The sequence below is a fragment of the Mustela nigripes genome, chromosome X (assembly GCF_022355385.1).
Source record: "Mustela nigripes isolate SB6536 chromosome X, MUSNIG.SB6536, whole genome shotgun sequence".
Lineage (NCBI taxonomy): Eukaryota > Metazoa > Chordata > Mammalia > Carnivora > Mustelidae > Mustela > Mustela nigripes.
In genome coordinates, this window is record NC_081575.1 from 40,446,083 (window position 1) to 40,467,401 (window position 21,319).

Genomic DNA, 21,319 nt, shown 5'->3' on the forward strand with positions numbered 1-21,319 from the left:
AGGTGCCTAGGCAAGGTCTGCTCAGGCTCCTGGTAAGACCCCAGGAAGAGAAAGAAGGAGCAAGTCAACGAAGTCCAGAAGGGAGAGCGGCTTTCTGTAGGAAGGCCTTATGCCTGTCATGAGCTGGGGAAAGCAGTCTTGTCCACTAACTGAGGAAAGGGACTGAGCCTCGTGGAGACCCGGGGGCACTGGGAGGGAGGCAGGGGGCTCATTCCACACTTTGTCCTTGTCCTCTCTCTCACACTGACAGGTACGCCAGTGAGTGCTGACTCCTCTCTCAGTGAGACTTTTATGGAGTCCTCTGCCTGGCTGGAGAGGGAAGTGCTTTGGTAATCCACACCCCGGGGCCCTCAGGCCTGAGCCCCTGGCCCTGATTTGCCCTCTGGGAATTCTCCCACAGAGCTCCCTCTGGCCCCTGGTCTGTCCTGTCCAGGCCCTCAGCCAGCCCTGCCTTGCCCCCAGCCCCCTCCTTCCCTGGTGAGGGCTCCACAGCTTAATATTTCCCCTTGCTATAAAACTGCCTGACTACTTTAGCCCTCTGGCCTTGATCTGCCAGGTGGGGAGTATATCTCTCCCGCTCCCCCTGCCCTTCATTTTCTTTCTTTTCTGGAATCTGTTTGCCTTCCCTGAGTCTTCACAACTGGAACTGAAATCAGAGCTGTAGAACACACCAAGCCAGTGGTGTAATGAAACTAAATCTCTGTGCAAAATGCTTCTATTTGTATTCCAAATGCTGTTTTGTGCGCCAGAGCTTTTACCAGTAGCCACTGGAGAAACAAGTGCTAAATGTAAATCAAGTTAGACCAGCCACAGGTCCCATTCGAAATGACTGGTCAGAAAGGGAAATCCAAACAGTAAAGTGGAAAGGGAGTTTCTTTCAATGAAGAAACTGGGCTTCACATATTCTCTCCATCAAAATGGTTTTATCTTTCTATCTTTTGTGTAGTACAAAAGAAAGAAATACCTAGAGAACTCTCGGAGAGGTTGAAAAAGCAAACTAAGTTAGGCTAGATTGCAATGTCTAGGTCAGTGATTCTCAAACTTCTACTTTAATGAAAATCACCTATAGTGGGCTGGGCTGGGCCTGTTGAACTTGCATCCGTAATGGGTTCTCTGTTGGTACAGCTGCTGTTAGTTTGAGGACTGCACTTTGAGAACCACTGCTTTAGGAGCTGTGCCGAGTAGGCTTGAAAGTCAGGAGTCTCTGGTCCTGGGGGAGGGAACCTGTCCAGAAGCAGGGACTGCGCCATGTGATCTAGAGGAGTTTTCTAGGACAATGCAGCCAGGCCTTGGGCAGAGCTCAGCAACCTACTCCTGGACACCCTTGGTGGCTGAAGAATATGAGTTACAGCTGGGACATCCTGTCAAAGGCCCTGTCTCTGCAGATGTCCTCTAACACCTGGTGTCCTGCCTTTCTCTTCCTGGGCGGTGGAGGGAACTGAGGCACCAACAAACCCCAGGACATGTGGCCCATTACGAGCTGTGCGGTAGAGCAGGGGTGGCTCCCAAACTGAGCATGTGTTGGAGTCACTGGGAGAGGGGCGTTCTTGGTAAAACCTTCACTGCTGGGTGACAGCCCCAGCACTTCTGATCAGTAGGTCTGGGATAGCAGTGGCTGAGAATGTGCGTTTCCCGCAAGTCCCCAGGTGACACTGATTGACACCTCTTGGCCAAAGGGATAAAAATACTTCTGTGTTCTTGTGCCCAAGCAGAGGGGCCTTGGCCATGGAGAGAGATGCAGACCAAGGATCAGGCTGAACAGAGACGGGATTTATTTGGGCATCAGATTGAAAGTTCTGAGTGACTTGTTTGTTTTTTTTTTTTTTTTTGAGTTAAGGATGAGTGAGAAAAATATGAAATTATTTACACCATTTATACATTCTACCTATTTTTGGAGCTAATTGTTGGATGGTGTTGTTTAGGTGCATCTATTTCACTAAAGGGAAGAGTGAAGAGAACGAACATTCATGAGTTATGTTAAGCTTTGCACTAGGCCTTTTTCATATGTTTGCTTCTCATAACAACCATATGAAAAGACGTCGATAAAAAGAAGACATTCCTGTTTTTCCAGAGGAGGAAACTGAGGCTCATCTGAAGAGCTTGGGTAACCCGTCTAAGGTCACACAGCTAAAAGAGTTGGGCTCAGGTCCCAGCTCTGGCTGCATAGCCTTTTCAGTGGCTCTGCTCATGAATGCATAAAGGACACATCCTTACTCAGAGACCAGAGGCAAGGAGGAGACAGTGTTTTCTGAGAAAACATGATAGAAACAAAGTGTTCCCCATGGACAGAATAATGAGGAAGGGGCCTGAGGGCATAGGTCAGGGCTAGATCGTGGTGGGCCTTGAATGTCACCTAAGGAATTTGTACTTCACCACAGTCAACGAGGAGTCCCTGCAAAAATGTAAGAGGGGGTGGGATATTAAACTGAGTGTAGCTTAAGAGAATGGGAGGTAGTGGTGAGAGCCGAGGGGGTGGGTTGGTGGAATCAGAGAACCCCAGAGCTGGAAGGCACCCGAGAGCTCATCCTTAGCACCCATGTGACAGATGAGAAAACTGGGGCCCTAGGAACATGGCCTGTGACACTTCCCCACGGTCACAGCCCAGTTTGGTGGAGTCAGGACAGGAACCTGTCCTTCTGCCTCTCGACCCTTCTATCCCATCTTGCTGGCCTCCCACACTCATGCTTCTTAGGCTCCCTCTCCAGCACATCCTTCCAGGAACTTGGGACAAGTGACCTTAGGGACTGAGTCAAAGAGGCTAGGAGAAGCCTCTCCTCGCCCAGGAGCACCCTGCATGGTAACAAGTACATGTGTGTGTCATACATATCGAGCTACCTGTTCCAGGTGAATCAGCTGGGAGGAAATGCAAGGTGCCTTTCTAGTTCTCCCAGGGCTCCTTCATTTGCCTGCAACAACGGCTGGGGGATCTCAGCCTGGACTAGGCAGAAATAAAAAAGATCAGGGAGGGACGCCTGGGTGGCTCAGTCAGTGAAGCATCTGCCTTTGGCTCAGGTCATGATCCCAGGGCCCTGGGATCCAGTTAGGCTCCTTGCTCAGCAGGGAGCCTGCTTCTCCCTCTGCCTGCTGCTCCCCCCTGCTTGTGCTCCCTCTCTCTCTCTGAAAGATAAATAAAATCTTAAAAAACAAAAAAGAAAAGAAAAGATCAAGTCGATGGTTCAGGGCTTTAGACCCTAGACCCTGGATCAGGACAAGGCTGGCTCTGGATCGGGGCAAGACAGACAGGGGCAGGCTGGAGGCTGTCAGAGGGCCCCACCACACCCTGCTTGAGCACTTCCCTGCTCCTCATTTTGAGGCAAGACCCAGGGTTTCACAGCCGCCACCCATGCTCGGCCCCCTGACAGGATCTGTTGGCTGGAGTGCTCCCTTACAATGTGCCAGCTGCTGCCGCAGGCCTGTTGGGTGGCCAAGTATGTGGAACCTCGTGTTATGGCCTTTTTACTGCCCTGTGGAGCCACAGTGATGCGGTTTGTATGGATTCATTTGCTGCTTTTGTTTCTTGCTGTGCAGCGGCAGCAAGGCCCCAAGGGGGCCCAATCCTGAACTTCCAGAAGCTCCCTTGGCCACTGAGGACCGTCCCTCTGTCTTACAGAGCTGGGGAGGGGCTGAGAGGCAGCCTCTGACTCCAGCTGCCAGTCAGGAGGCCAGACTCTTGGGAGGACACAAAGGTTTTGTTTAAACACCAAACCCCCCAAGTAGTAAACATACCAGTTCTTAGTGCAGCATTCCCAATGACCATAGCAAACGGGAGACATGGACCGCACAGCTTAGAAGAAAGCAGTAAGGGGCACCTGGGTGGCTCAGTCAGTTAAATGTCTGCCTTTGGCTCAGGTCATGATCCCAGGTTCCTGGGAATCCCTGCTCAGCAGGAATTCTGCTTCTCCCTCTGCCCCTCCCCCCTGGCTTGTGCTCTTGCTGGCATGCTCACTCTCTTTCTCTCAAATAAATAAATAAAATTTTTAAAAAGGAAGAAAGCAGTAAATGGGCATTTTTAGTAGTTCCAAGTCTTGAATCAAATAAAAGTGAGGGGCAAACGAGTTTTTAAGAAACGGTAGTGGGTCACTTGGCACGGAAAATTCTGAATGCTACTTCCAGGTATAAGGGTTCTGGTCCGATCCTCACCAGAATAACCTTTATTGTCCCTGTCCATCTGTTCTGCCCCCCATGCTATATTCTATTTCATAACTGCACTTCTGGCTCCTCCTCCAAGCCTGCTACTAATTATGTTAACTGCACCCACCTGACTTCTTCTTTTTTCTTTTTAAGATTTTATTTATTTACTTGAGAGAAGGCAATAGTGAGAGAGATCACAGAGGGATAGAGAGAAGTAGGCTTCCTGTGGAGCAGAGAGCTCCATGCTGGGCTCAATCCCGGGACCCTGGGATCATGACCTGAGCCATTAACCAGCTGAGCCACCCAGGCGCCCACCCACCTGGCTTCTGATGGTTGCTCTCAGCCAACGCTCTCCATCATGTCAGAGCTGCTCTGGAGAGCCTGGCTCCATAGTGGACACTCCCACTTGCAGGCTTGACCTGCGGAAGAGAACCAGGACTGAATTTCTTAGAACTGCTGGTGCCCCTCTCGCCAGCTTGTTCCTTATCTTTGCTACATGGTGTATCCCGCAGCCTTCGGGTGAGTTTTCCAGGCCTGATTAGTATATCCACTCAAGGATGCTCGCCTCTGAGTCCTTTTATCCCTTCTTCCACGATTGCCCCAGCAATGCTGACTTGCCAACCTCACTTAGCATAGATCCTCACTCTTCCTGTACTTCTAGGAGCTACCCCAGCAGTGAGTTTGTACCATTTCTTGTGGTCCTTGTCAGGGTGTTAAATCCTATACTCCAGGAGAGTGTTCCCGCATTGAGAAACTCACTTGTATCCACCATTATAGTCTAGCTCCGTAGATCAGGCGCTCGCAGAATCCAATTCCATGGGAATTTCTCCAGCTCCTGCCAATCCATGCTGGCTAGATTTGCGGCTTCCTGGGGGGCATAGTCACTTTCCTCCCTCATCAGGCCTTGTTAGGCAAGCTCATACTTCATTATAGACCCAGTGGCCAGGAGGGAGAGTGAGTGCACACTTTGCCTTGTTGAGGAGAAATTCTGTATCATCTCCAAGCAAGAGGTAAGGAGGTTATCAGTAGGGAAGTCAGATGAGTTTTGTAGGCAAATCTGGGGATTCAAGATTTTGGTGGCATCCATCTATATAGCCCCAAACCATGTGTCAGGGTCCTGTTCTTTCCCAGGAAACATTCTGAATCTGGCATTAGCAAACCTGTCTCCAGGGGGAGTTTAAGCTTCTTGGGAGCTCAATAACCACTGCATCCTACTGGTCTTAGAGCTACTATTTCCCCCCCTATTGTTCAAACAGTCGATATTTATCACACCAGATCGTATGTTCTCTTCTACGGATATACCATTCCAGCTCACCATCTCGTGAAGATCTTAACAATAATAGGACTGCCACCTTGTGGCAGGGGACTATCTGTGATGTGGTCCTAATTGCCAACTGGGCTGTGAGTGACCCAGCTCCCAAGTCGCATCTACGTGCCAATTTCTTGACTAAGTCTCCGTTTCAAGCATCATCATTTGAGTTCCCCAAGAAATGGACTGCAAGATAGATTGTAGCATGCAGGATGCTTCCTTACTAAGAGGTGTCGTTCGGGGGAAAAACAAGAAAGGAAAAGAGGTGTCTTGGATTAGCAGCTGTGGAAGGAAGCTTGTAAGGGCAGAGGGGGAGTGGAGGGGCGCTGCAGCCTCAGGCAACCACACAGAGAGATCGAGTTAGAGTGACCCTTCGGAATTGTCCCAAGTCTGACTGACATGGTCAAGGCTTTCCTACTCCGTTTTTGGTCCAACACTGTGGCTGCCTCAGAACACTTGGTGAGCTTGAGTGAAACAGTATCTGTACCTGGGCAATCCCTGAAGGGACTAATAGCTCTAGTCAGCTTGCCAACAGTATTCTCAGCAGCTCAGCCCCAAAGTCCTTTATCGAAATGGGAGATGGGCTGGCGTATCACAGTATCCACCACAGGCACCAGCTTCTTCGTCCTAAAAATTGTCAATGAAAAGGAAAGAATTGGGCATTTATCCTCCTTCCTACAGGAATTATATTTCAGAGCAACCAACCAAACAGCCTAAGCTCCCAAGAACTTAGTGGATTAGACGATCATGGTTTTGCAACCCCAATAAAATTTTTTTTTTAGACAATGAACATTGATGAGACCATAAAGTGAAAGGCTGATGGGGAACTTTATAGCAGGATATTGAGGCTGCCTCCACCTGAACCCACTGATCAATCTGAATATCATTAAGTGTTGGATCATATGTACTTCCTGATGTGATGCAATAGGAAGTCTATAGCACCATCTACGAGCATTCCTGCTTTCAGAAAACCTTCGTAATGAAGGCTTTAGAGCCAACTCATGATTTCTAGCTAAGTTACACTTATTGCTCTAACAAGAGGAGTAAGCTGAACAGTAATTATGAAGAAGCAAACAGACAAATGAGAACGTAGGGCATTCAACACTACAAGGGACTGGGTTTCTTCAGTGACTCAAAAGCATGAAGTCAAAGAGGGAAGACTGTTTTAAATTAAAGTAAGTTCAAGGCATATACCCCATGCAGTGTGTGCATCTTGTTTGGATCTAGGTTTAAATAAACCAAATGTAAAAAGGCATACCTTGGAGACAATGGAGAAGATTAGAATATGGACTGTACTGGAGGACATCAAAAAGTTGTTATGAATTTTGTTTAGGGTAAAAATGGCATCGTGGTTATGTTTTTTAGAAAAGTCCATATTTTTAGAGGACACGGACGTATATAGGGTAAAATGATATGATGCTTGAGATTTGCTCTAAAATGCTTACAAAAATGAAAAAAGAATATATAAAGCAAATCTAGCAAGGTTGATAACTTTTGAATCTGAGTAATAAGTATATGGGGATTTGTTATATCATTTTCTGCACTTTTGCGTATTTAAAAAGAAATTTTAGGGGACGCCTGGGTGGCTCAGTTGGTTGAGCAGCTGCCTTCGGGTCAGGTCATGATCCCAGTGTCCTGGGATCGAGTCCCACATCGGGCTCCTTGCTCGGCAGGGAGCCTGCTTCTCCCTCTGCCTCTGCCTGCCATTCTGTCTGCCTATGCTCGCTCTCTCCCCCCCCCACTCTCTGATAAATAAATAAAATCTTTAAAAAAATTTCTTAAAAAAAAAAAAGAAATTTTAGGATACAAAAAAAAAAGGACAAATGCAAAGAACCCAATGGAAGGAAAATGATGCTCAAAGGATATAAACAGGCACTTACAGAAAAGGAGATTCAAATGTACAACAAACATTTCAGCTTCACTGGTAGTTGGGGAAATGCAAATTAAAACAATAAGGAGATCCTATCTTTTATTCAGAAGATCTGCAAGAAGTCAAAAGAGCAGGACCAGATATCTAGCACTATGAGCATGGCAAAATAGCTGACTTGCTGAGGGCAAATTGCTTCCATCTTACAATATTTATTAAGAGTAAACCACGCATATACCATTAGACAGCAATATTCTGTAGAAATTATAGTACCAGAAATTAGAGATCTATACAGGAGGATGCCTGAGGCAGCACTTTCTGTGTTATCAAAAAAAAAAAAAAAAAAAAAGTTGAGAACAACCTGAGTTGTCTTAGAAGGATGGTCAAATAAATTCTGTTTCATCCATACCAGGGAATGTTGTATTTTTTTAATTAAACAATTTTTTTCTATAATCAAAGACTGTAGTTATAATAGCACAAAAATTGGAAAATACAAATAAAAAAAATAAGAAACAAATGTATAGTTCCAGACCTGGAGATATCCTGGAATACATCATGTCAAGTGTTTCTCATTGTGTGTGTGTGTGTGTATATGCATGCATATGTATTATGTATGTGTGAATATATATGCATATATAGAGACTTGTTTTTCCAATAAAAGAGATATCATATTGCACATGTTGTAATTTCTTGTTTCTTTAATTCCTTCATGAATATTTTCCACATCAATAAATATTCATCTACAAACATGGCCTTTAAGAACCGCATAGTATTCCATTTCATGAATACTCCATAACTCAACCAATCCCGCATTAGGGGGCATGTAAGTACATTCCAATGTTTTCTCTCATAAACAGCCTCCCTGTACACCAGCAAAGCTTTGAAGATGATTTCCCAATTGCCTTCCAGAAAGTTCTGGGTACTTCTGGAGGCACTGGAGCCAGCATAGTCAGAATGCTTTCCCATCACGCAAGACTGCTATCTTCCCAGATAGCAAAACTGTAGTTTTTCGAACTTGTGAGACTTGTCTTATCCTGCCCGTTAGTCATGCAGCCGTACTAGGACTCCGTTCCAGAAATCCCTACACCCTCTCCCTCCTCCAGCCTCATTCCCGCCCCTCCCCACACACCCGCCCCCCTCCCCCCACCCGCGCTTTCCCGCTCGGCGGCCTGGCCTATGGCAAACACCAAGAATTAATTAGGGGCGGGGATCAAGGAGCGGCTGTCAGGAGGTCGCCATATTTCTGTACGGCCCCGAGGCCGCCCGACAGGCAGTCGGCGGGTCGGGAGAGGTGCTGACAGGGCGGGGCCGCCGCTCGGCTCTGCCGGCCTCACCCCTCCCGCCCGGGACAGGTGGCTGGAGCGCGCCCCGCCCCCGCCAGCTGCGGGTGGGAGCGAGGGAGGGCCAGTCCCGGACGGCCGCCGCCAGCTGCGAGGGAGAGCGAGCGAGGGCCAGTCCGGGACGGCCGGGCGAGGAGTCCGGCGGCAGCAAGCGAGTATCGTGGCGGCCAAAAAAATGCTCCTGTATCGAGGGGCCCCCGCTGGCCCTGGCGCGCCGGGCAGCGGGCTGGCTCGGCCCGGCGGCGGCCCACAGGCCTTTGGGATTCGCCTGAGCACGGTAGGTCGGGGGCCCGAGGGGGCGGACGCGCGCGCGGGCCCCGGGGCTGTGGGGGGCGCGCGGGGAGGGCCTGGCGGGCCGAGGCCTCACGCGGGACGGGACCTTCTCTCGCCCCCAGATGAGCCCCCGCTACCTCCAGAGCAACTCCAGCAGCCACACGCGACCCTTCAGTGCCATCGCGGAGCTGCTAGGTGAGTGGCGAGGGCGGGCTTGGCCGCGATCGCCCGAGGCAGTGGTGCCAACGTGGTGCTGCGGACGCGAGAGGAATGCGCCGAGCCGCGCCGGGCTGGCCGGGGCTGGGGTGGGGGAGTTGGGACCGGCCCCGGCTCCGCAGGCGGAGGAGGGGGACTCCTCTCTGGCCAAGGGGGAAGAGGTACCGCGGACAAAGCTGAGGAAACAAGGTGTGTCCGAAGAGTTAGGACGCCCGTGTGGTTTTTCTCTCTGGATCGTGATGTTCTGGGCACTTTAGGATAGCTGAGTTAATAATCAAAAGGAGATGCATAAAAATATCGGGGCCCCAGGCTGCTGGGCTCCGCAGGGACTGGCGACCGATGGAGGGCGCCAAGTTAGCAGAGGGGCATTATGGAGGACCCGGAAGGGTCCTCAGGAAAGGTCTGGAAAACGGAGTTCTTAACTTTTGGGACCAGAGAGTCTGGGAATGATGGGACATCTTTTAAGAGATGACACGAGTGCATTTGGCTCCCTGCGACCGCGGAGGGCTGGGTTCGTGGTCCACGAGCGCCCTCACACCGCTGGAATGAATACTGAGCACTTAACCTCTAGCTCCACCGATGTTTGCTTTTAAAGCATTTTCAGTTGATCCCTTGAAGCCAAGTACACCAGCTTTTGCAGTAGTGTGCTAAATACTGTGTGGAAAGCAAAGAAGAAAGGCATTCCCGGACAAAATGCAGCACAGAGAGCACATTGTAAATGTTTCAGACATGGAAAGAAGGGAGAGATGGTTACAGGACGAGGTAGCAGCAAACAAAATCTTGAAGAGTGGTTTTCAAGCTCGCCAGATGAGCCTCAGCCCCGACTGAAGCAATTCCGTGTGAGTTGCCTTGAGCACGAAGTCAGCGGGCAGCAGAAGGGTCAGAAGAGGTATTGGGAAGGGTGACAGAGAACTTTGATGGTTAGATTGACTATCACAAGAATGCTTACATCGTGTATGACTGTTCTTTTGAAGGTGCAAGAAAGAAAAAAGTGACTTCGACACACTTTGAGTCCTAAAGAACAAGGACTGTATCATTAAGGGTTTGCACCATCCTTTGAGCGAAACTCTGCAGGGTGGAACCAGACCTCTGAGTGGGTAACTCACCAAAAAGAAAAAAGAGGGAAAAATAATAATTTACTTAGGGGGAAATGGGAGAAGTTGTTGTGTTACTCCCGCACAGCTGCACTGTGCATACTAAACTTTAGAGGTGACTTGAAGAGTGTGTTCTGTTTGTAATTTTGACTATACTATATTATTTTTGTCCCAAGCATTAAATCCTTAAGCTGGACCCAAGATGACTCCTATGAGTGCAAGTGTGTGTGTATTATTTATGTAGACACACATGCCTGCACACATGCATAGAGAAACACAGATTTTAAAAACAAATCACAGCTATTTGTGGTAATATTAACAGTAGAAAGAAAAGGAGAGCAAAGGGTTAACTGGTAACCCACAGTTTTCATTTTAGGTTTTCCCTCAATTTTTTTTTCTCCTCCATTTACGCATTAATTTTGTAGTGAATCATTCATTCAGTGAATATTTATGGAGCGTTCACTGTGGGCAAGGCCACCATGGTAGGAACAAAAATGAAAACAACATAGACTCACTTTTCTAGTGGGGGGGAGGAAACTTGTACAGAAGGTTTATGCTTTGTATAACAGCAAAATGGAAAGTGGTATATCAGCAAAGATCTACATATCGAGTGCTGTGGGAGTTCAGAGGAAGGAGGGATGACTTCCAGCTTACCAGGAAGAGGGGGGTTAGGAAAGGCTTTGTAGAGGAGGTGACATTTGAGCTGAGATTTGAAGGATTGGGACATGTGGATACGGGTGTGGGGAGGGGAGGGCATTCCAGGCAAAAGAAACAACTGCATGAACAAAAGCATGAAGAGTAGAGTCGCTGAGTTTCACTAGAGTGTGGAGTTTACAAAACAGTTACAACTGTAGGTCCTTAGAGAGCTTATAAAGTACCATCACAAGTACATTTTTAACTTTACTCTTTGAGGTATTATTATATGGCATTATTATAATTAATATTATTATTGTCATTATTATTCTCCTCCTGCAGATCAAGATATGGAGCCTCAAGGAATTTAACTGACTTTTCCAAGATTACATGTTTAGTAAGTGGCAGGTCTAGGACTCAAGCGTGGGTCTTTTTAATCCCAAGTACCAAGGAGGTCTTGAGGTTAGAAAGGTACCTGGGGCCAGGATGTGACTAGGAGGCCCAACTATTTTAAGTCTGAAGTTTTCTGAGCAGGGAAAAGTCCTGATCAGAGCTGGGCTTCAAGAGAGTTAATCTTGTAGCAGTGTAAAAGATGGATTGCAAAAGAGAGAGAGCCATGATTTTGAAAGACTGGTTTGGAGGTTAATGTGATAATCTAGATGAGAGGGAATAAATGCTGTAAACTAAGAAAGTGACGGGGGAGTAGAAAAAGCTAGATGTGTGAGAGCTTAGGGATGCATAGGGTAAGAGAGAGTGAGGGATAAAAAATGATTTTTGAATTTCAAACTTGTGGTCATTTGAATGCTGGCGCTATGGGGTGTGGGGGGGGGGGGGGAGGGGGCGGACAGGAGGCAAGATTGGTTTGTGTTGGAAGGTGATGACCGTAATTTTAGACAAGAATGCTTTTAGTTACCTGCAGGATGTCTTTGGGGCAGCAGCTTGGCCCTGGCAGCCTTGCAGGAATCCACACAGGCTGTCTTCCTGGAACAGAAAAGGATGGGGGGCTTGTAAAGTGCTACCTCAAAGCTACCTCCCACTTGCTGTCCTGTCTGTACAGGGAGGCTGTCATGGGACAGTTTCTCATTGCGGCTCAGGTTCTGATGAGCTCTGAGGCTTCATTCACTTAGAATGCTTTCTTAGAAGATCAGGGGTTAGGTGGACCAGGCCAAGGGATAAGATAGATTCCCTGGGATCTGGTTTCTCATGTTCTTGCCTAAGTCGGGGTGGGGGCAGGGAGTAAGGGGAGGCAGAGATAGGGTCTTCACACTCCAGGTAGTGTGGGCCGATATAGGAGAGAGAAGACTCCTTGGTAGGAGGCCTGGGTGGCTCAGTCGTTAAGTGTCTGCCTTCAGCTCAGGTCATGATCTCGGTCCTGGGATGGAGCCCCCCATTGGGCTCCCCGCTTAGTGTAAAACCTGCTTCTGCCTCTCCTGCTTCCCCTGCTTGTGTTCCCTCTCTTGCTGTCTCTCTCTCTCTCTCTCTGTCAAATAAATAAAATCCTTAAAAAAAAAAAAAAAAGACTCCTTGGGATCTGGTAGCACGTGAGATTGTGTAGGCCAGGTTAGGAGGTAAAGACATCCCAGGATGTGGTAGTGCAGCTCTGGCCTAAAAGGTGGGCAGGGGGAGAGGAGCAGGGGTTCTCCAGGGTTCTCTGCCTGTCCTACCTGTTTGTGGGCTGGGTAGGCTGGGATAGCATGTGTTACATGTCAATACAATTTTGGAAGGTTAAGCAGCAATATAGAGGATCAAAACCAGCTACCAGATTGGAGCCTTATTATTATATATTCATTTGTGGAGGCTGACCTTGTTATTATTATAATTTCATTTGCTGAGGCCAAGAGAAAGGTCACTTCAAACTGAAAATAAGTGTAAAGCTGGGCTTGCTGCTGCTGGCTGCTGTCTCATTCCATGCTGCTCCAGCTGACCCTGGCGGCTGGGGTGCTCCCCTCCCCCCACTCCAGCAGCCTCTAGCCAAGGAGATAAAATGCCTAGCTGCTTCTTTGCAGCTACCTTGTAACTCCGGGAGTGCCTGTGTTAAAACTCTCTGGTATGTGTTCATTTAAAAAAAAAAAAGCATCTAATAACATTTGGGCAAAATTTGCAGTAAACAGGAAAGAATGAAAAGTGATTTTGTAAGAGGCGTGAGCTGATTCATTGACTGCACAGTTACATACACTTAGAATCGGGATGGACATGTGTGATGTGTTTGAGTTGTGAATGTCCATAAAATGTTAGAAGGACTTCTTCCTGTGTTCAGTTTTCAAAACAGAAATGACGCCCTGGCCATTGACAAGGTAAAGGTATCAGTCTCAATGGCCCTAGCTTTCTGCCAGCAAGAGTGACTGATAAGTCCTTAAACAATTCAGGGCCTGTTTGCCAAGTGGTTTCTTAAAACAATGTAGGCAGCTTCACAGTGCTGAATCCTTCTGTTAGTTTGAGGAAAAAAAAAAAAAACTGCCTCTCACACAAAGTAAAAGACTATATTTGTGATAAAGCCTCTATTGCATGTCAAACTTATAATTCCTGCCAAAAAAGTTGGCCCACTTGATTTGCCACATGATACAGGGCTTTGGCCCCACCTAGTTCTTAAAGATCGACCCTCTCAGACCTCTTAATTCCCTTTTGGAGCTCTTGGTAATGGTTTACTGCTGTTAAGACTTGTTGGGCTTACAGTCAGTGAGGATTTTATCAATGGACACGGGCAACACCACTATGGCCCTTGAAATCAATCCATGTCTTATTTTCATTGCTGGACATTCCACACTTCCCAAGTAGTTGTAACTGAAAATGCGGATTATATTTTGAATGTGAGTAATATTTCTCTTGCTTGTAAGGGGTGTTCCCAGTGGAGAAATACCATGATTTGAACAGTGGCGGTGGGACAAGTACATAGCCAGAACCCCACCTCGTGCTCTCTCAGCCCAGCCATGTGGTATCAGTAAGGTAGTCTAGGATGCCAGAGGAAGGGAAAGGGGGTGAAAGTGAAGGTCTCTGTCTGATTAAAGAGCTAGTAGGGACAGGAGTGCTCAGGGAACCCATCTGACATGTGGTTCAAACTGCCCTCTCATTCAGGCCAGCAAGTCCTGATGAGGCTGTTGCCGTCCATGTGTCCGTGACTGACACTTGTGTGACCTCGAGTCTGGAGCACAAAGATGTGGCTACTAGACATTGGTACCCCCGGACAGTTGTGAGCTTTGCCCAGATGTTAGAATTGGTTCTATCTGGTGACTTCAGAGTGATGAAGCCCGTTTTGAAGATGGAACTCAGGAGGAATCATGTAACTTTACCTACAGGTTTTTTTTTTTTCTCTTTCTGCTTTGATTCCACCTTCTCTATTTAATGAGGGGGGACAGTGTCACCTTTAAGACTATGACAGTGTACTTAGGTAGAATGCCGCCCTCTCTGTAAGCATGCTTATTAGCATTTATTGGGACACCCCCCCACCACCACCACCAATTAAATGTTTCGGTTTGAACTGCTAACTCAGTGCCTCTCAGGCCACAAACAGGTATGGTGATAATGTCTGTGTTCTTTAACAGAGGAGGTGATGTAGAAAAAAAAGAAAAGAAAATGTTTACAGATGCACTGCAATGTGTGCAGTGTGCACCAAAATTGCAGATTTAACTCTTCTCCATAGCCCCCCTCTCCTGTATGTGTTTAAGAGCAGTGAAGTGGCTGAAAGACTAGAAAGAAGTAATAAGATGAAAATGGAGCAAAATGCTTTGTGTAGAGGAGTTATTTTTCCCACAGACCCTGAAATATGAAGGGAGAAAGGCAGGTTACAGCTCAGTCGTTATATAAAATCTAGAAATCAGCTTTATAACTCCATCTGCCATCATTACCTATTGTTCCTAATAACCCAGTAAGTACACTACCATCAAAGCTCCCCACCCACCTTTGGGGACATCCACCTGAAGGGAATAAAGGCCAGTTTCTTTGTCTTGGGGCACTGAACTAGAGATTTTACTGAAATATGAGAAAAGGGGATCTAATATCACAGATTTCTACCTTTTGCAGATAATGCTGTAGATCCAGATGTATCTGCCAGGACGGTCTTTATAGATGTTGAGGAGGTCAAGAATAAATCTTGTTTGACCTTTACTGATGATGGATGTGGAATGACACCTCATAAACTACACCGAATGCTCAGGTAAAAATTTCTTCTTTCTTGTTCTCTTGTCTTGAGTTCACGAACTCTACCTAGGGCTTCATAATTTTCTTTAGTATTTCCCTTTCCCTTTATTCACTCAGCAAATATTTATTGCACATATATTATGTGTCAGGGCACTGATGATGCAGTAGACACTCTTCTTGCCCTCATAGAACTTACAGTTTAGTTGGCAAGTCTGACAGTGAGCAGTAATCATAATAAAAAATGGTAAGCACACTAGAAAAGCATAGGTTGCCATGGGATAGACCAGCAGGGGAACGAAATCTGATTCAGGAAGTCAGTCAAAGCCTCTTAGAGGAAGTGATACTTAAACAGATATCCGAGGGTGAGTAGTAGAATTTAACGAGGTAAAGGAGCAAGGGGCAAGGGGTTGAGAGTTCAGGCAGAGAATAGCAAGTGTAAAGACCTGAAGGCCTTCACTGACCTGAGATCACCTCCTAATTTTATTAGCCTGAACTCATTCTTTGATCAGAAGTATTGCAGTCGGGATGATTTGTGCGTTAGGACCATGAATATGCCTGGGTATAATAAAGGCCCATGAAAGATAAATAGAAGACATTCATACACATAATCTTTGAAAGGTTTTGCAGTAGGAGGCAAAATTCAGGAATTTTCTCTTTTAACTGCTGAAGTTGGTGATAGAGATTTCTTTTGCCACTCTCAGTTCATTTAATTACTTTAAAAATGTTTGTAGTTGAGAGTGTTAGTTTGTACTTGATTATCTTCACATATCACTCAGTAAAAGATGAGTGCTTCCTCAAGTCCTTCTCTCTTCTTTTTTTTAGCAGATGAGGTTAATTACTCTCCACGTGGCTTCCTGAACTAGTGTGTGAAGTATGAGTAACAATGGAAGAGGGGTTCTGTGGAGGAGGGAGAGGGCTCCAAATATAAAAATGGAAAACATTCATTTGGTTGTAGTTCTCTTTCAAGATATTCTAATTCTATAACCCTGTTTATAGGGAAATCCATCTGATCCATCAAAGAAAAGAAATGAAATTTGGGCATTAACCAATGAAATTGTTATGTTTTACCATTCAGCAGTCTATGAATGATTAGAAGAATGTTTGAGGAAATCTTCTAGAGGTGAGATAGGGATGTGGCCAGTATGTTGGTGAAGGTATGGAATTGGCCCTATCTTTTAATTTATAGCATTGTTTTTAGCTCTTTGAGTTGGTGTTTTATATTAAAAAATAAAATTTTAGGTGGAACCAAAATATTGGTATGTCTAATTAGGTATATATTTATTTTTCCCCTAAAATCATTTATTTCTTTAATAAATCCTTCCCACCACACTTTGTCCCAGTGACATGGGTGTCTGATAGTGGGCCCAGCCACTCTTCGTGCCTTCCATTTGTTCTGTGTAACTACATCCTTGAAACAAGGCAAGAGAAAGGAGGAGGATGGTTTCAAAATAATCACAACAGTTTTTGTTCCTGATTCATTCAAGAAATTTTTACTGAGCACCTGTGTGACAGTCAATGGAGATAAAGTGGTAAACCAGATAGAGATCCCTGCTCTTAAGGGGCTGACGGTTTAGTGAGAAGGACAGAATAGAATTGACTAGTAATACAACTAAATAGGTTATCTCACTTAGTGGTAAGTGCTATGAAGAAAGTTTCTATGAGAGTATATAGTGAAGGGATCTATCCTAGTCTAGGGAGTCAAAAAAAGATCCCCCAAAGACGGGTTTAGTGAGAAGGACAGAATAGAATTGACTAGTAATACAACTAAATAGGTTATCTCACTTAGTGGTAAGTGCTATGAAGAAAGTTTCTATGAAAGTATATAGTGAAGGGATCTATCCTAGTCTAGGGAGTCAAAAAAAGATCCCCCAAAGACGGGGCATTTGAATTGAAATACAAAGGATGAGTATTATGTGTTTGTAATTTTGTTCCCTCCCCAAAGAACAAAATAGCCAAACCAGGCAGAAAATTACTTAGCTGTAGTGTTTTTTGGCATTATCATACCAAGTATCTTTACCACTAATTTGAGCTGGGCAATTGTTCTTCATACTGCAAAATTAATTTTAGAAAATTTTTAATGAGTCTTGGATTAATGTATAGTATATATACCAGATTTTATTTATGGTCATATCTTAAAACAAATTTGAATGAGCTAGAAGGTCCCATTTATTTAAAAGTTCATTTAGTCCAATCCTAACTCCTGACCATGGATTCCAGTTACCATAATTTCATTATAAATAATTGAACTTTAGTGGTAGCCTTGAAAATTAAGTATGTTCATTTTTCTGGATTTGTATAATTATAGAGGTAATTATGCAAAATGACTAAGCCCACTGAAATTCTACTTCACCAAAAACATTTGTAATAACCCTATCTACATTTTCCAACCTTTCATGCTACTCTTCCTATTTCCAGGCTAGTAAAATAGTTCTCTAACTGCAGCAAGTTTCTCCCATAAATACAGAATCCCAATGAAAATCAAATTAAGAAGGAAAAGCCTATCATTAAATTCCTTCAAAGTCCACAATGAGTTCTCTTTAGCTTTTGGGGATAGTGTGAGGCAGCTAGTCTAAATGTCCAGCTGCCTTTTTCCACAAGGTAGAAAACCTCTTTCAAAGGCCTGGGATTAAAAAGAGCCACAGATCCTTGGATTAAAGGTATTTGCCACCTCTGCTCAGAAGTGCATTTCCTAGTAGGTCTGTTCTTCTAAAACAACAGCCAGAGAATAACTGTGTTTAGCAGTGTTCCACTGTTTTATGTTCCATATTACATCACCAGTATATCTAGGAAACAGCACTGCCTGCCCTCCTGTGTTCGCAGGTTCACTGAGGTATGTTTCATTGGTCAGAGTCCCAATTTAAATTGATCTCCTTAGATTCTAGAATCTTGACATTTTAAGGATCTCGGGAGCAAGCTGCTGTCTCCCCACATTCCACTCAGAGAGTTGGTATTCAGCCCTCCTCCCCCAGTGTGTAAAGACTGCCGTCTCTTACATGAAATGTTAGAACAGGATTTACCTTAGGGAAGCCACCTGTCTAAGCCAAGAGATCTCTGGAAAATTAGTGAGCTACACAAAACTATATAAAATGCATCCATACGATTCTGTTCTTCATTGTGAGGGCTTTTGTTTGACTGGGATCTGGCATCCGTTCCACAGTTTTGAGTTAAATGGAATACCTAACATGGGAATGTAGATGGAATAAAAGAACACATGGATGTGATAGGTTAACTGGAACATAACAATAACAAAATCTAGAACTTCTGCTCCTCCCTTCTTATTTTTCTTATCCTTTTTCATTTCTGGTTCTGACCCTGAGTTATTACTTGTCTTCTCAGCCTAATATAGTTATCACGTCTCTCCAAATAAATAACACCAGGAGGATTTATACTTCTTATAAAAGGAAGAAGAGGGGTTAGATGGCAGGAGAGTCAGGAATGGCTGGGAACTTAAGGGGATTGAATAGATTCTTCCTGTTTTCACCACTTTCCCTTAAGCACCAAATTGAAGCTTGTGTGGCACTAGAGGTGGTTTAAGTCCACGTAACCATATAGATTTATTTCTCGTGGAGAAAGGCAGCTGGACATTTAGACTAGCTACCTCACACTATCCCCAAAAGCTAAAGAAAATTCATTGTGGAGTTTAAAGGAATTTAATGATGGACTTTTCCTTCTTAATTTTGTTTTCATTGGATTTTTGTATTTTTGGAATTACTGTTTATGAGGAGCCCTGAGTTTCAGATACAACATTTGATCTGATGTAGAGGGAAAGGAAAGCCCAGGATAGTCTCAGAATGACTTCTAGAGTTAGTTTAAAATTAAGGTTTAAATGCTACTTTATAATTTAAAATATACTGTTCAGATAATTTAATCTTCCTAATGACTCCATCTTTTTTAGGCACTTCTTACACAAGAGGATTAGGAATGCCTGAATTTCACCAGCTTCCATAAGTTTATTTCCTGGGTTACTGAGGCCCATAGATGGCAGAAACTCAATGATCTTTTGGTATTTTCCAAGGAACTGCTGCCCTAGAAATTACCTTTTACTGTGGTTAGACTTATTTAGGATGTACAAAGCTCCTAGGAAGTGTCTAGAAGGACATAATGGTTTTATTGTGTAGCACTTTTAATGGAAAATTTAAAGGTGGTCCTTTTTTCTTAGGGAGTAAGCATAAGCCACAGCCTTCAGGAAGTAGAAACCAGGCATCTCAGACCTTCTCCAAAGAGCCGAGGCCAAGCCACTCAGCTGTGCCAGATAGACTTTCTGTTTTATTGATATTGGAGAAGCATCTAATCTGTAATACATGAAGGCAAAAATCACATCTTTTTCTGTTGTTATTTAACAGTTGTGTCTCCAGTGCTGAGTACAATACGCAGCACATAGTAGAGACTCAGTAAATATTTATTGAACAAGTGATAGTGTATGGCATTGTACACTTTGTCTGGAGAGAAGCAGTCCTTAAAATTAGTTTTATTTATGTTGAGAGAAGACCGTGAGGAAGTCAGTCATCATTTTCTGGATTTCGTATTTTTCATTTTTTCTTTCCTTTTTTTTTATAATTTTTATTTTTTATAAGCATATATTTTTATCCCCAGGGGTACAGGTCTGTGAATCACCAGGTTTACACACTTCACAGCACTCACCAAAGCACATACCCTCCCCAATGTCCATAATCCCACCCCCTTGGGAATGCAAGCTGGTGCAGCCACTCTGGAAAACAGCATGGAGGTTCCTCAAAATGTTGAAAATAGAACTACCCTATGATCCAGCAATTGCACTATTGGGTATTTACCCTAAAGATACAAACGTAGTGATCCAAAGGGGCACGTGCACCCGAATGTTTATGGCAGAATGTCCACAAAAGCCAAACTTTTGAAAAACCCTTGTTTTCCTTTTTTTTTTTTTTTTTTTTTTTTTTTTTGGTTCTGTTATTCTGTTTTGTGTTTGAATGGGGTCTCTAAACAAGGGAAAGTATCTGGCTGCAGACATTGTTGAGGTGACACAGTGTAAGTCCCAAATAAAACAAGAGAGACCTCATTCTGCAGCTGCCTGCTGATACTCAGTGGTGGACCTACCTATTTTTATCCCTTGGCCACATTCCAATGAACTGTCCCAGCAGATGGAGCAGAGGTTAAGAATTGGAAGGGTTATCCTTTTGGTGGAGGGTTGAAATTGTTAAGATATATAGCCCCTGGCTTTTCAGATTCTAGAGGGTGATCTAGATCTCATACTTCTGACCAGCACTGCTATCAGTTCCTTTTGTGACCCACATTTGGGCACACTCTGAGCTAACTGCCCTTTTCACCCTACCCTAACTTCACTATTAGCAGTCAGAACCATTGTGTCTAGATAAGAAAGGCAGCTGCCCACCGCCTCCTCCAGTTCTGTTAGACAGCAAGAAGTAGGCCATCTTGACATTTGTCAAGTATGACTGTGTGTACACACACCAGCTACATAGGAGAATCTGGGCTATTACATCATAGTAACTTCCTATGGTTTTCACTTAATAGTTTTGCCCAGAGGTACCAAAAGGAAAAAAGAAGGAGTGACTTTTTATAAGTGTGTTTTATTCATAAGCCATTCTGCCTGTCAGCCTGTCTTAGGATGCTTTTTACCTTTCTGGTTTCTTTTTTTTTTTTCTGATTTCTTTTTTTCTTGTTTAATTACAGCTTTGGCTTTACAGATAAAGTAATAAAGAAGAGCCAGTGTCCCATCGGGGTCTTTGGTAATGGTTTCAAGTCAGGTTCCATGCGGCTAGGAAAGGATGCTCTCGTCTTCACCAAGAATGGGGGTACTCTCACTGTTGGACTCCTGTCACAGACCTATCTGGAATGTGTCCAGGCCCAGGCAGTTATTGTACCAATTGTTCCATTCAACCAGCAAAACAATATCCTTTCTGGAAATGGTGAATGTTGGTTAAAATGGGCCTGATAAGACTATTATGATAGAAAGCTCTTGTCTTTAGATCAAATCCTGGTATCAAAAGTTTTCATATTTAAAGCGTTATTCAAGGGTCTTAAATTTACCTGGAATTTCACCATATGAAATACTTTTAAAAATAAATGTGCCATTGACAGAAGCTTAGATGTGTTTTTTATTGTATTGAAATGTCCATTGTTTTGAAATACATACTATTCACCAGCTTATCTGATGGAAGAATGGCTTGTTTCCCTACAACTAAGACAAGCTGTTGTTTCTGTTAGACCACAGGTTGTCTTGACCGAAGCAGCACAGCAGCCAGGTTTGAACTCATTGCTTCCAAAGAGGCTAAAAATTCAGCCTTTGATCTGTTTCTTAAATAGCCTTTGTTTACACTGTGTCTTT

General features: G+C 44.6%; 1 protein-coding gene across 4 annotated transcripts in view; it reads left to right on the forward strand.

Annotated features, from left to right (window-relative positions):
- The first annotated feature begins 8,536 nt into the window (after positions 1–8,536).
- MORC4 (MORC family CW-type zinc finger 4) overlaps positions 8,537–21,319 on the forward strand; it is a 53,264-nt gene continuing 40,481 nt past the window's right edge. For 2 of the 4 annotated variants that reach the window (XM_059385017.1, XM_059385019.1), the window contains exons 1-4: positions 8,537–8,924; positions 9,043–9,115; positions 14,881–15,013; positions 20,665–20,882. In XM_059385017.1, the coding sequence (XP_059241000.1) occupies positions 8,823–8,924; positions 9,043–9,115; positions 14,881–15,013; positions 20,665–20,882 (526 nt within the window). In that variant the 5' untranslated portion in view covers positions 8,537–8,822. The remainder of the gene's footprint in view (positions 8,925–9,042; positions 9,116–14,880; positions 15,014–20,664; positions 20,883–21,319) is intronic. The other 2 variants (XM_059385016.1, XM_059385018.1) reach the window with 2 other exon arrangements.